The 13,848-nt window shown below is 38.2% G+C and overlaps 1 protein-coding gene across 1 annotated transcript; it reads right to left on the bottom strand.

Moving 5' to 3' along the window:
• Window positions 1-10,724: 10,724 nt before the first annotated feature.
• LOC117402712 (cbp/p300-interacting transactivator 2-like) lies at window positions 10,725-13,349 on the bottom strand. Its single transcript, XM_034004104.3, has 2 exons — window positions 13,169-13,349; window positions 10,725-12,709 (listed from the first exon to the last, which is right to left on the bottom strand). The coding sequence occupies exon 2, from the start codon at window positions 12,698-12,700 to the stop codon at window positions 11,984-11,986; it is 717 nt and encodes a 238-aa protein (XP_033859995.3). The 5' UTR covers window positions 12,701-12,709; window positions 13,169-13,349; the 3' UTR covers window positions 10,725-11,983.
• Between the last annotated feature and the right edge of the window lie 499 nt (window positions 13,350-13,848).

Genomic DNA, 13,848 nt, shown 5'->3' with positions numbered 1-13,848 from the left:
AGACATGTCAACCTTAATCTGAGCCGAAAGAGGTTCAAAATGTTGACGATGCAACAACTGTAGCAGTCAATCAGGCCAGGCGACTGGTTCATCACGGTGGACCTCAAAGACGCCCATTTCCACATCCCTATAAAAACCAGTGCACAGGAAGTACATTAAGTTTCAGGCCTTGTCGTTTGGCCTCTCTCTAGCTTCCCATGTCTTTTTGAAGTACATGAAAGCTATACGGGCCCCATTGAGACTCAACGGTATCAGAGTACTCAATTATTTGGACTGGCTCATTTGTGCCCAGTCTCCAGCTCTGGAAGATGTTCACAACAGTTGGGTGAATCATGCAAAGAGCTAGCTCACGCCTACTCAGACAGCCTCCTATTTATGAGTGTGCTTAGACTCCGGGTCCATGCTGTCCACTCTGTCGGATGGCTGAGAGAATAGCCACCTGTTTAGATCTGTTTAGCTCAACAGAGTGCTCATGGTAGTGATGTTCTAGAAACTTCTGTTCTTGATGGCAGCAGCTTCTCAGACCATACCTTTGGGTTTCCTGCACATGGTTCCTCTACAAGCCTGGTTCAATAGCAGGGTTTTTCAGCCCGCAATGAACCGTGACCGCCTATTGTTAGCGTCTCCTCACTATCTAAAGGCACTCTCTTGGTGGAAACTGCCTGCCCATCTATGCCAGTCTCCATCGCGTGGCCTGTAAGCTTTTGCTCTGGGCACACGAGAACCTACTCTCACTGCGGGCTCTCAGTACATCTGCCCAGGGTGAAAAAAACTGGGCTGCGGACTGCCTCTCAAGAAGGGTCCCAGCGCCTCAGAGTGGTGGCGAACCCTGAGATGATAGCCCCATTTGAGAGAGATTCAGATGAGCAGAGATATATCTCTTGTCTCCCAGGAATCAACCCACTGTCCCCTCTGACTCTCCATAATAGGAGGCGAGGGCACGCTGGCGACTGTTATATGCCTTCCCACCGCTCGCCTTGCTCCCACTGTGTCTGGAGAAAATCAGGCCCAGGATGCAGCTCCTGAGCAGCCAGCCATGGAGACTGCCAAGCGCTGTGACCTGCTCAGTCAGGCATGGGAGACCTTATGGCATACCGACCCATCGAGCCTGTAGCTCGCTGGAGGTTAAACGTGGTGAACAATGGACTCTTGAAGCCCATGCATGCAGCTGAGCTGAAATTTTTATTGCTTAAAGCAGCTTTGTCATTTGCAATCACCTCTGCAAAACGGGTGAGTGAGATGCAGGTGTTCTCAATTGATAAAGTGTGCTTAACTTTTGCAGAAGTCAGGACAAAAGTTATGCTCAGTAGCAATCCTTTTCTTTTGCTCTCTCATGTCAACCAGTCTGTGGAATTGGAGGCCTTCCATCCACCTCCTTTCCAGTCTCACAGAGAGCAGCAGCTCCATATGCTCTGTCCTGTGCGTACATTAGCATATTATGTTGACAGTATGAAAAGTTGGAGGCAGTCCGAACGATATTTTGTCTGCTATGGGACGAAGTCCCATGGTCAAGCCCTGTCTAAACAGAGGTTATCCAAATGGATAGCAGACAAAGTCAGGACTGCTGTGAGTGAGCCAACTTGCCCCCTCTTTTGGCAAGTGATATTTTCAGAATCATATTGTTATGAATTAAAATAATTCTTCTGTTGAAAATATAGTACTGTACCAACAAAACCAACTACAGTACATCTAAATGGAAGCCTACTTATTTTAAAACACAATCCTTTCAGCTATGTATTTTTGACATTGTATCTTTTTTGTGTTCCCTGAAAAAACGGACAAGTTTTTGTCTTTTACTGCTGTGTTATTCCCCCAACTCGTGTGCCAACAAATTTCAAATAAAGAATCAATAAAAGACCCCTCTAGATGAAAAACGAAACTAACAGGAGGCCCGTCTTCAGATAGTTAAACATTCGAGACAGATTGGTGTAAATATCCTGCCTTGACCCTGCAGAATCAAATCTTCCATGAACCATCTACCATCATCACGAGCCATGTCTTGTGATATGTCAGATATAAGAAAAAAATAAGAAAAAGAAAACGGCAACAGTGCCAAAGAAAAGAAAAATACGCACTACAATATACTTCTCCCTGTACAGTTCCTCAAACCCAAGTCATGTTTTTTTTTCCGTATGTGTGTGTGCAAGGCAGGGGGTTGTTTGAGTGGTAGGAGGCAGGTTATAACGTGCTCCCCTACATACGTGAAATAATCAGATATGCGTCACACTCGTTTAACCGTCACTGAAGTCAAAATTTTATAGGGTTGGATAAGTGCTGACTGTAATAACAAAAAAACAGTAAGGAGTATGCTGACACTATATAAGTGTATTGATAACAATATATGATCATGATTAGAGTTGATTATCAACACACCACACACCAAATCAAATATAAAATAACACTCACCCTCTACACCTATAATGTATGATAAAACAGCAGAAGACTATTATTATTGTAATGGTATATTTGTTTTACTTATATAACAAATAGTACCTACTTAAAGGAACATCATAAAGCTGAAATTTCCTTTGACAGATTCTAGTTATAAGGTATGTATAGTTTTGGCGTATTTCACACATGGTAATATACATAATAGACAATGGCAATACTAATATTTAAAAGCACGTACTAAGAAATTAATTGAAACTGTTATTCCTTATTATATAACAAATGTAATCTATCTGCCATTTACTTCCATTGGCATTCCACATATTATTATCTTGTGATAACACGATACAATACAATATAAACAAACATCACAATGACAGCAACATTTCGCTAAGCTGAATGACTGGACTGCATATAGTCACAACAGGAACAGCACATAACAGACTTTTTTTTGTTTTTTTAATTGAAATCCAGAACTTTAAAAAATAAATGTATCCACTTGAAATAATCAATGTCAGCATATTTACTAACGTATTTTATATGTTTATTAAGGTTTATCTTACAAACAAGTAGTACAGTGTATTCCCTCTATTACAACCACTGAAGGGACTGACTAAAATGACAAAATAATGCAATATAAAAACTGTCTGTAAGGGGCAAAATGTAAACCCAAAAAAGACTGCAAACTGATATGGCACTCAGCAATTGTTAAATATAGTCATTGTGTTCCCCATGACTTGGTCAGTCAAAATTCAGCATTCTACTTTGACTAGATAAGCCACAACATGTGAGGATATACCCAAAGATAAGCTGTGTATAAGCCAGTAAACTAGTGAGTACTTGTATTGCTGGTTTTATAAGCAGGGTTTGTTTGTGTTCAATTTATAGCTTCTCAAGTTTAGTAGTTCTAATTAACACAGCTGGATCATTTCCAAACGGCCCTATAGCTTTCATAATCCAGACCTGGTTTTGATGAATTTATATCAGTCAAGAGCAAATAATCATTGCACAAAATTGCACTGTGGTGTTGTTAAAATGACTGAAGCAGAATTTTAGCTTTAGGTCAATTATGGTAGTAGGGATCGTTCTCCATGATCAAAATGTTGACTGTAACAATTGAGCGCCTAATCATGTTCTGTTGAAGTTTATTTTACTAACACTGCAAAACAAAATGCGACTGATCTTTTCCTTGTAGTCTGTTGACATTATACTGTAACCTTAGATACGGTGTACCCATAAATGGATTGTAAAAACCCTTGGGAGACTGTGCATATTAACTGAACATTAACACTACAATAAACAAAAATGTTAAACAAACAGGTAACATACCTAAACTCTACTGTCCAAGACTAGAAACAATCAGGCTGTTTGTAACCAGCCGTTTAAATCTTATATGAAATAGAAATATGTAAATATTAACTGCCGTGTAAAGTGGTCACCATCAGCAGCAGTGTGGAGTAGTGGTTAGGGCTCTGGACTCTTGACCGGAGGGTCGTGGGTTCAATCCCCAGTGGGGGACACTGCTGCTGTACCCTTGAGCAAGGTACTTTACCCAGATTGCTCCAGTAAAAACCCAGCTGTATAAATGGGTAATTGTATGTAAAAATAATGTGATATCTTGTAACAATTGTAAGTCGCTCTGGATAAGGGCGTCTGCTAAGAAATAAATAATAATAATAATACAGCCCTATGGTTGCCTCCTGACCCAGTCATGGTCAGCCCTACACAGTGCTGCCGGTGGTCGGGAGGGTGAATTATAACAGGGACTCCTTCTACTCCCATCACAAGCCCTCAAATTGTCTCGTATCATACAGCACTACTATTATTCAATACTCTAGTTGGCAATGCTATTGCATATAGGTAATGACAATGTTAAAGTACTCACTGTCAAATAGTCCCTGTTAAATAAAAAGGCAACTAAGGAAGAAAGGGCAAAGAATATATTTATCAAGTACGGTATATGAATCACTAAGTAACAACGACACCTCTGTAATACAAGATATGATATTGAAATTCAAGGCAGCTGTTCTGTGGCCTGGGTCACATTATCAGTGAATGACGGACTCAACAGTCCTTTATTTTGCCATCCCAGAAGGAATAGATCTTAGATTAGATTACAAATATTGCTGTTTAAAGGCTAAACTTGTGGATTATATAACTAATCATTCAGAGCACTTGATAGATCTCATTTTTGTTCGGTGTTTAAGGATTTTACCTTAACTATTTGTATCTACCTCCCAATATTGACTACACCAGCACCTGCTGAGAATGGCTGAACTCCAGCAGCTGCAAGCTCACCCCAACACTTCTGTCCATACGACAGGGCTGGTTTGCAATGACCTCCAAGGGGCGCCAATTAACTAATGTAGGTGCAACAGGCTTGTTGTATTTGAATGAAATTGATTAAGCATTAATGTCTGGTGAAAGACAAAGTCAATTAACTTCATGTAATGACCACTGTGGAGGATCCTATTCTTATTGTGAACTGAACAAAGGTTTTTTGTGTATGAAAGCATTTTTTTAAACGTGCCTTGTGGTTATATTTTGGTCTGGACCACTTGTTTAAAATGTATGTAGCTTTTACAGGGCATCTACCAGTGGTGTAATGACCTCTCTAATCAGAACCTGATTGGCTGAATTTTATCTTTGGGGTTTACAATGTGTATTAAAGCACTTTTTAACAGTATAATTTTAGCAAAAAAAGGATTGACCTGCTCCAACCAGTTATTTCTCAATATATTGAGTTGATGTTAACACCCATGAATAACACAAAAGTGTCTGTTAGAACAGAAAAGAACATCAATTCACACTCTTTATAATAGTTTGTCCAAATAAGTTTTTGTTTTGAAGATAATATATTACAGGTATTACAGCAGATATTTCTTACATTAACATGAACAACCAACATCAAAACAAATATAAGCGTTTCAAAATGACACAACTAAAGGCACCTACAGCAGGGATTTAAAGTTACACCTCTAGAGGGCAGTATGTTTAAGCACTGCAGCAGCATTATCTATCTAACTAAGACAATGGCGCATTCACTGTGCTTTTATGTGCTACTATTTTTTTTAAAAATGTATTTCTAAAAGGGTTATCTGGGATCAAAGCATTTAAATTTGCAAATAAAAATTGTAAATCCAAGAGGGGATATTTGGCTTGATCTGATCATTCAAACTCAGCATTTTTGTCCCCAGTTTAACTAAAATGTTATTGGTTTACATTAGGATTAATTTTACACTATTTGTACTTGACGTGTGTTAGGGTGTGGGCTTGATTTAAGGCTTACAATTCAAATTAAGCCTCATTAATCCATCCTTGTTACATACAACTGGTACACAGAAACATACTGTATATAATAATGCAGATTAGTCACATTTAAAGTCTTCATTGTTATGCATACAAGAATGTTAATGTAATACAAGAGGATTAACAGCTATACCTAATGGCCAAACACAGCCTTTAGTTCAACTGCCTTTGGTTCACATTAAGAGGCTGATGTAAGGATAGGCGCAGTGCAAACAATTGCGGCTGCAAAATCCAAATTGCCTAGCAGCCAGGCACTTATTTTACACTGTGGCCTATGTAAGCTTAAGAGCAATGCAAATTACTCAACATGCACAAATCATGAGCTGCAATCATGATAATGAGGCTCGCAATGAGCGCCGCCTGTGCATCGGGGTATTTAGTGGCCGCACATACAGCCCAGAGGTGAGGTGAGTTACAGAAGTACAGAGAGCAGTAGGCACTGTATGAGATTTGTGGAGCATGGAAATCAAACCAAACAAAACAATATGGCAGAGGAAGGGCAGCAAAGTCCCCTTGGCGCACAGAAAAATAAAGTTTCTGAGGAGGAACTGAGAATCCTTACGGCTGAGGTCACTTAGCATTAAATTTGGAAAAGCCTCAGCCAACATCAGTTATGCTAATAGTCCTCTATACTGGAGAAAGTCAATGCTGTCTGTGTTACCTAGAGGACAGTCAACCAGGTGATGAAAAGGTGATATTCAGCTATTAGGTCTAAGATGACCTGTGGAGTGAGATGATAACGCCTTACCACCGCATCCTCTGGCATCCTAAACAATGTGACCCTGGGTTTAAATATGCAGGGTCGTCGCATGTGGCAGTACCACAGCAGCCATCCTAAGGCCAATGGCAGCCCTCTGAAGGTGTGTGGTTTTATACAGCTCTTAATTACTCGCTTCTACAATGGTTTGCACCTTGTAAGAGGCTGTGCAGTTTTTGGAGGGTCAGCAATTGCCCAAGTTCAAGGCAAAATCCTTACATCCCATTATAATGCTTGTGCCCACATAGTATTCCAGGTCACCGCCCAATTCCATGCTCTTTTCTTCATTTGAATACATTTCAATGTCATTTAAATACATCAATGATGGCAAAGTGCTAATTTGATAGCAGATGCAGAACGGCAGGTGAAAACCATTATTTACATACACCACATTTTTAGTGGCCACATTTTAAGTCTCACTTAACGGCTGCTAAACACGGTTTGCGTATGCAAAACACAGATTTTGGCCGCAATATGGGTGTTTTGCACCCGCAAATCACTTTGCACATATCCTTACATCAGCCCCTAAGTATTTACTTAATATAAACATGTGCAAGCCTATCTGTAGAATACTCTCACTCAAAAACATTGGTGTAAACTAAGTAATGTCAATTACTTCAAAATGTGTACATTTCTGACAAATTAAGAGTACTAGCAATACTGTATCTAATCAGCAATGGTTTTCTTTGAAGATAACATAAACTGCTTTAAAGGATATTTAAATTAATATGGTTGCATCATTTATTGATTAACATACCCTTTAACGTTAGAGAAAGTATGGTGGAATCCCTGTATTCCTGCCAGTGAAACAAGCTGGTAATAAAGAGGCTGACTGAGTCTTAAATGGGGCTGGACATTATACAGAGCTAGTCACAAGGACAAAATAAAACTTTTTGCTGAAGACAGCAGCCACCTGTCCTATATTTTTTCAGGTTTCATTGTGTTAGGATCTAAAAAATATGGTGCTTAAAATATAGTTAGAAGCTAATGGTACTATTTGACACAGAATATGAACTGTGACTCTGTGTCAATTGCCAGACATTGTCCAAGCAGGCTGCTAAAAACTGTATGCACCCCAGACCGGAATTATAGGTTGCTTTCAACATCAGCCAACCACCATTACAACCGGCCCACAATCTGATTCTCTCTGTGTTGGGTATTATTGCTTTAGTAGTCTCTGAACAAGAAATTCCAAAGCGAATGAGTTACATTTGTAACTTTTTATTGTATGAAGCAGCAAGTGATGACCCACCACTGTGACATGGTATTTGAGACCAGTTTAGAGACAATCTCCCCTTCCAATTCCCCTGCCATGGATTCCATAGAGAGCTCTATTTTAATGCAGATTTGGCACTGCATTCTTCATGGATACAGCAGAGGGCGCAAGCAAATAACACTTGAAACCCCTTGGGCATGAACAGAATTCATATGGACAACTGACAGGTAATATGGAACTTGTGAATTAAGGGCAACGTTAATAACACACTCTATTCATTCATTGATTTGGGTTGTAAATATACTTGAAAGTGCAGTGACTCAAATTATTTACTTTGAAGACTGAAAAATGAGACGTCTGAAGTGACCTGAGGTCTGGTAGACCTCATTCACACAGCAGTGCAACAAAGTATGCCTAATGTAACTGTATCAAATTAGAATTGTTGATTTCATAATAATTATAATTATCCAGACTTCTGCTAAAATACATTGTTTTACTTGGTTTGTTATCCAACAATAGAAGGTACCTGTGCAATAAGGAATATGTTGCTGTTGCCATAACTGAATATCTCAAAATGAGGAGAAAGAATGTCTGGAGTTGCTGGTTTTATTTATTTATTTATTTATTTGAGCTTTTTATCATGGTTAGCACTAATCTTACATTAGTACAGCTTGTTCACCCCTCACTGAGATTTCACTTATTTTTACTTCTTTAAATTACAAATCAGTGTATTAAGCACATGTTATGAATAATATGCCATGTTTATATTTGGAAAAAGCAGCCCCATTTCAACTGTCTCGACTGCTGTATAAGATACTGAAAAAAAATGTTGAGAGCAGAGGTAATTGTTCCCTAGGCTGGAACAATGGGTGCGTAATGGGTCTGGAGTGTACTAGGGTTTGGCCTGGGGTGTCCCTCTCTGTCCATGCAGTAGCCGTGGTGCAAGGCAGTGGGAGCTATTGTTGCAGAAGTAGCGGGGGAGAGGTACTGTTGCAAGAAACACAGACCAGATGTGAATGGGGCTCCAATTAATAAAGTAGGGGTGAGCCCTCAGTCTGCCACCTGAAACATGCCAAGGCTAAAATTAATATAAGCCATCAACCAGTATTTAGTAATTGAAACCCATGAGTGTCTTCTTCAGTCTAAAACAATTATAATTAAATTATTAAAATAATTCTGTGAAATGCTGGGTTAGACTAGTGTTTTTGTCTGTATTTATTCAGTCTTTTTCAACATGCGAGTTTGTTTCCTTGATCCAACAGCCATTAAACGCTAGGTCATTGCCATAAAACACCTACTGTTAGTAGTCAACTGGAAATTTTGTAATGTTGTTTTTCCATCTTAAATTGCTTTTGGCATTTAAACATAAAACAAATCGTAATGTAAAACAACAAGAGATCAATGTTGTGAAATGCCTTTTCAGTTTCTTGGAAAAACAACAGAAGATAATTGTTTTGCACTCTCAATCGCAATTTATTTATCTCAGCTCCATGAGGCCTCCTAACAAGGAACATGGAATGTGGAAACATGCTGCTATTAGCAGTGAGTTCATCTGTGTTTGTATGCGATCATGCAAAAAGTCTTTTATAAACACTACCACCCTGTTTAACATAAAAATCTTGTGTCTGCATTCCAGTGCAATGAAGTATTGTTTTGTTTTTAGTGACAACACATACGAGTCCCCATGAGTACTCTATGTATCAATATAACCAGTTGCATATTGCCTGCTTTTGCAAGTTGTAGAGTGTAAACACGTGCAAAAGTAGTCTGGCTGGAAACACCTCACTGTGTTGCCCAACCCTGTTAAATCAAATTAATTTGCATTTTTCCTCTCCCACAACTACTAATGTTGTTAAACAAGATTCTGGAGTTGCTACTGTTTACATTGTCAGCAGGAACACATGGAAAGTAAATCTAAAAAGTTCTCAATCCATGGCCAACACTTAAACATAGTACTATAGTAATAAAACATGGTAATGAGAGGAACAGGCAGGAAACAATGTTCCACTTTGGAGAGTACAATGCCTGTAATCTCTAGAGAGGTACTTCTTCTGGCCATTTATGTGTACCTTTTGTAGTTTTAAGTAAGGATTTTATTAGACTAATTTGTCTTCAAAATTGAAACACTTTTTGCTTTATTTGTAATAAACACAAATGGGATGCAGTCAACACTGTATCAGAAAGATATGTATCCTGTTACTTTTAGACAATATATGAAGTACTGTAGCTTAAGGGTTTGACATTTTACATTACAAGTTTGCTTTTGTATACTCTTGCTTTTCATGCAGTATTTACCATCTCAACTTAAAGAACATTAACACTATACAACTCATAACCAACTGAAGCATCGCTCATATACAAACCTGGTTACTTTTCACTGAGAAATTTTAGAATGGAAAGTCACTGCAAAAAATAAAAGCATTTGGAGTTTGAAGCCTTACCAGCAAATTAATCATTAAATAAGAAAAGGGTCACACTTTTTTTTTTTTTAAATGGAGAAACAATAGTAACCCCCACACAAAGAAGTTTATACCATTCTGTGGCTGAATAACCATGAATATTTCCTTCCTTAAATAATGCCTGTAGTATCGGTCACTTTAATACAACTGTTATTACTAGTAATAATAATAAAGCAATATTGTCTGCCAATTGGGCAATATAATTATCTTGGTTTCATAGTATGTAATGCCATTACGTTGATACATGTGATATAAACAATTAGGAGGTAGATTTGCAACCCTTTTATAAAGCTATCTATATGTGAAAAAAAAAAAAAACATTTCAGAACTTTGCCAATCAGGTGCCTTGAAACAAAAACATGTTAGATTTGTCCCCAACCCACATAATTGTTATTCTATGTTAACTGTTTATAGTGTTAAAAAACAGAAGCATCTGCACTCTTGATAAACTAATTGACATAAAATATGTTATATAATGAATAACACATTATTAAAATGGCATGATCATGTTTGCCATTTTATTATACCGCACCAAAGCTGTAAATAAGGAGACATTGTCAAATCAGAAAGAAATTGAGCACTTGAACTTCCAGAATACATGTTTAGCTTTTATTCATGTCCGCAAATTAAAATATAATAAATTAACATTTTCTTTTCTAAATAAAAATTACAAAAATACTTTCCTAGAAAGCTTCAACACAGTAGTATTGCCATGTATTGCGTAAACTATATTTAGCACAGTGGTGGAAATTCTGGAAACTGAAAAAAAATAAAATAAAAAAAAAAACCTTAGTGAAATGTATGCCACTAACTTCTCAACATTCCACACTGTTTTATTGACTATACATAAAAGGATGGTGGGGGAAGGGTGGCAGCAGATTTTCTAGAAACAGTATCCCTTTCCTTGGCCTGACCAGGTTTGCCTAGCATATGTTTAAAGACACAATAATCCTTTAGGGAATACAAGATCAACCATAAAGCAAATTGACAGTTTGCTTCCATTGCTGGCATATACAGTGGTATATTAAGAAAAAAAGAAAAACACAATAAAAAGACGAAATACATTTCAGACAGTTGGCACCAAAGCGCTCATGTGTAACACATTTTATAGTTTTCTTCCTTGGTAATTAGACAGATAACAATTTAACAGCACAACTATCTGAAATATATGGCCAATACATTTTACTGTGTATTATTGTCTTTAACAATTACACAGTACTTCCCTAAAAAGCATGTCTATCCATCTACATAATTTTAAATATGCTTCATTTATATTATTTTCTTAACATCTTTATTACAAAATAAATTCCAGAAGAATGCAGAAAATTAAATATCTGTTTCTAGCACAGCAAAGGAAGCTTGGTGTGGTCCAGTGGTTAAAGAAAGGGGCTTGTTACCAGGAGGTTACCAGTTCAATCCCAGCTCAGCCACTGACTTACTGTGTGTGACCCTGAGCAAGCCATTTAACCTCCTCTTGCTCTATCCTTCCTATGAGATGTAAAACTGAGGTCCTATTGTAAGTGACTCTTCAGCAGCAGTTGTTGATGCATAGTTCACTCCCTAGTCTCTGTAAGTCACTTTGGATAAAAGCCTCTAATAATAATAATAGTCAGACTTTCACTTGGGGGGTAGTGCTTAGTTACCCAGACCTATGAACCAATTTAATTATCACCCAAGAACACATTTGAGTTTTTTTTTTTTTTTTAATTAACACTGGTCTGACAAACATTATTTTGACCAAACTGCACAATTTCTGCCAAGTCAATGCCATTAAGAAAAGAGATACTGTAGCCGTCAAGGAATGCTTTTTTTGTACTGTATTTAAAAACAACAAAACAAGTCCTGTTGGTGAGATTAACAACTCACTCTGCTGGGCTGCTGTTTGCAAACAAAGTCTGTCATGAAATCAAACTCGTTTTGTCCCAACCAGAGCTCTGGTAATTCTTTTATTCTGTCCAAACCCATTTCTATAACCAAAGACATCAAGACTTCCTCATCAATAAAATCCGTGTCTATGACATTGGGGGGCAGCATTGCTGCAGGCACATGGTGGTGAACAGGAGGAGGCAAGCCTGAGGTGCTCCGTTTTGGATTGCAGTCTCTGTATTGCTGGCCTGGCCCGTTCATCTGATGGTCTGCAGGGTGCAAGTCCGGCATGTAATGATGGTGAGGAGCAGGCTGGTGATGGGTATAATACTGGTTGTTGAGCTTCTGTAGCTGCATGCTAGCAGCTAGCTGCCCTTGGCTATTGACAGCAGGCCCCACGTATTGTGTATTGTATCTTGCGTTGGGAGGTATGTTGTTGTTAGGATGACCCCCATTTACATTCACATTCCCTAGCGCCATTGCATGCCTTACCCCGTTGTTTGAGTTCATATTTCCCCCTCCGTAGTGTAAATGATCGCCCATTAACCCGTTGTATGCGTGCTGTGGCTGCTGCTGCTGTTGGTGGTGGAGATGAGGATTCGAATACTGTCCCATTCCCATCCTGTGTGCTGGGTGGTGATGGTGAATGCCGTTTGCTGAGTCGGGGAATCGTCCGTGGTTCATAGCCATCATGCGGTCTGCCATTCCCCCTATCTATGATGGACAGAACGCAACATTTTAATAATAGTGCAATGATACAATGTCCTCCGAGGCAGAAGATATTCCTACACTTTAACATGCATTAAACAACCTGTGCCATGTTTTATTTTGCTTTTAGTTTTTAACTTATATGTGCACTAATTTTCTGGTCATTTCATAATGATATACTAAAAAAAAAAGTGGTTTACGTCTTGCAAATCATGTTTTGCAACGCGCAATTTAGATATCACTGCCCTTGCACATACAAAATAAGCACACAATTGTAAAATTCGGTGCATTTCAATAATTGAAGCACTCGGAAAATAATACAATCACAATATAAATCACTTTTAGGGAATGTATTTTAATCTTGCATTCATAGCAAGTATGACAACAGGATAAACACACTCTGCTTATAATTTGTTTTCACTTAGTACCACGGAAACTTAAAAAATAACGTATAATGTATCTTACCTATTGGGTTGTATCTCCTTTTACGGTTTCACTCAGTCAGCACAACGCAATGAAGTGTAGAGCTCCAACAGTTTCTGTATACAGTATGTATTCCAAGCGCTGAAAACTGTAGCCGAAACACCAATACCAAACACTTCCAACCTCTGCCCAACAAATATAAAGAAGCGCTCAATGCCCCTTTGGCCACTGCTGATATAGGATCATTGAGGGGCGGAGCAAGCACAAGCCTTGAAACTGACAAGAAAAACAAAATCTGGATACAGGATCGTGTGCAGATCATGCTACAGTTCCGCGGATTTGCATCTCCAATATATTTAGCACAACACATGACGGAAACATCACCTAACTGCACTGTTCAGTCAAAGTATATTATATAGAAATCCGTACAATCTTAATTAACACATTGAACAGAACAATTCCCTAGCAAAATGAAGAAATAAAAAATCAGAATAAAACCTTGCTGAATGATAAAGATGTCTCATAATAAAGAGTTTGAATGTAGGCTACTGTTGTATTTTGGTCCATTTTGAGAGATAACAGTTTAAAAGCATAAACGACGAAATATCAAAACGACAAGACACTCATTTTCACGGGTTTAAATGTATTGATAGGGCCTATATGTTTTATGTCAAGTTGTTTTGGTGCCCCAAAAATGTAAACTGAACTATTTTGCATTTGGT

This window comes from Acipenser ruthenus, chromosome 5, assembly GCF_902713425.1.
Source record: "Acipenser ruthenus chromosome 5, fAciRut3.2 maternal haplotype, whole genome shotgun sequence".
In the NCBI taxonomy this organism is placed as follows: Eukaryota; Metazoa; Chordata; class Actinopteri; order Acipenseriformes; family Acipenseridae; genus Acipenser; species Acipenser ruthenus.
Note: the sequence above shows the minus strand (reverse complement) of the source record. Positions and strands in the feature narration are given on the sequence as shown.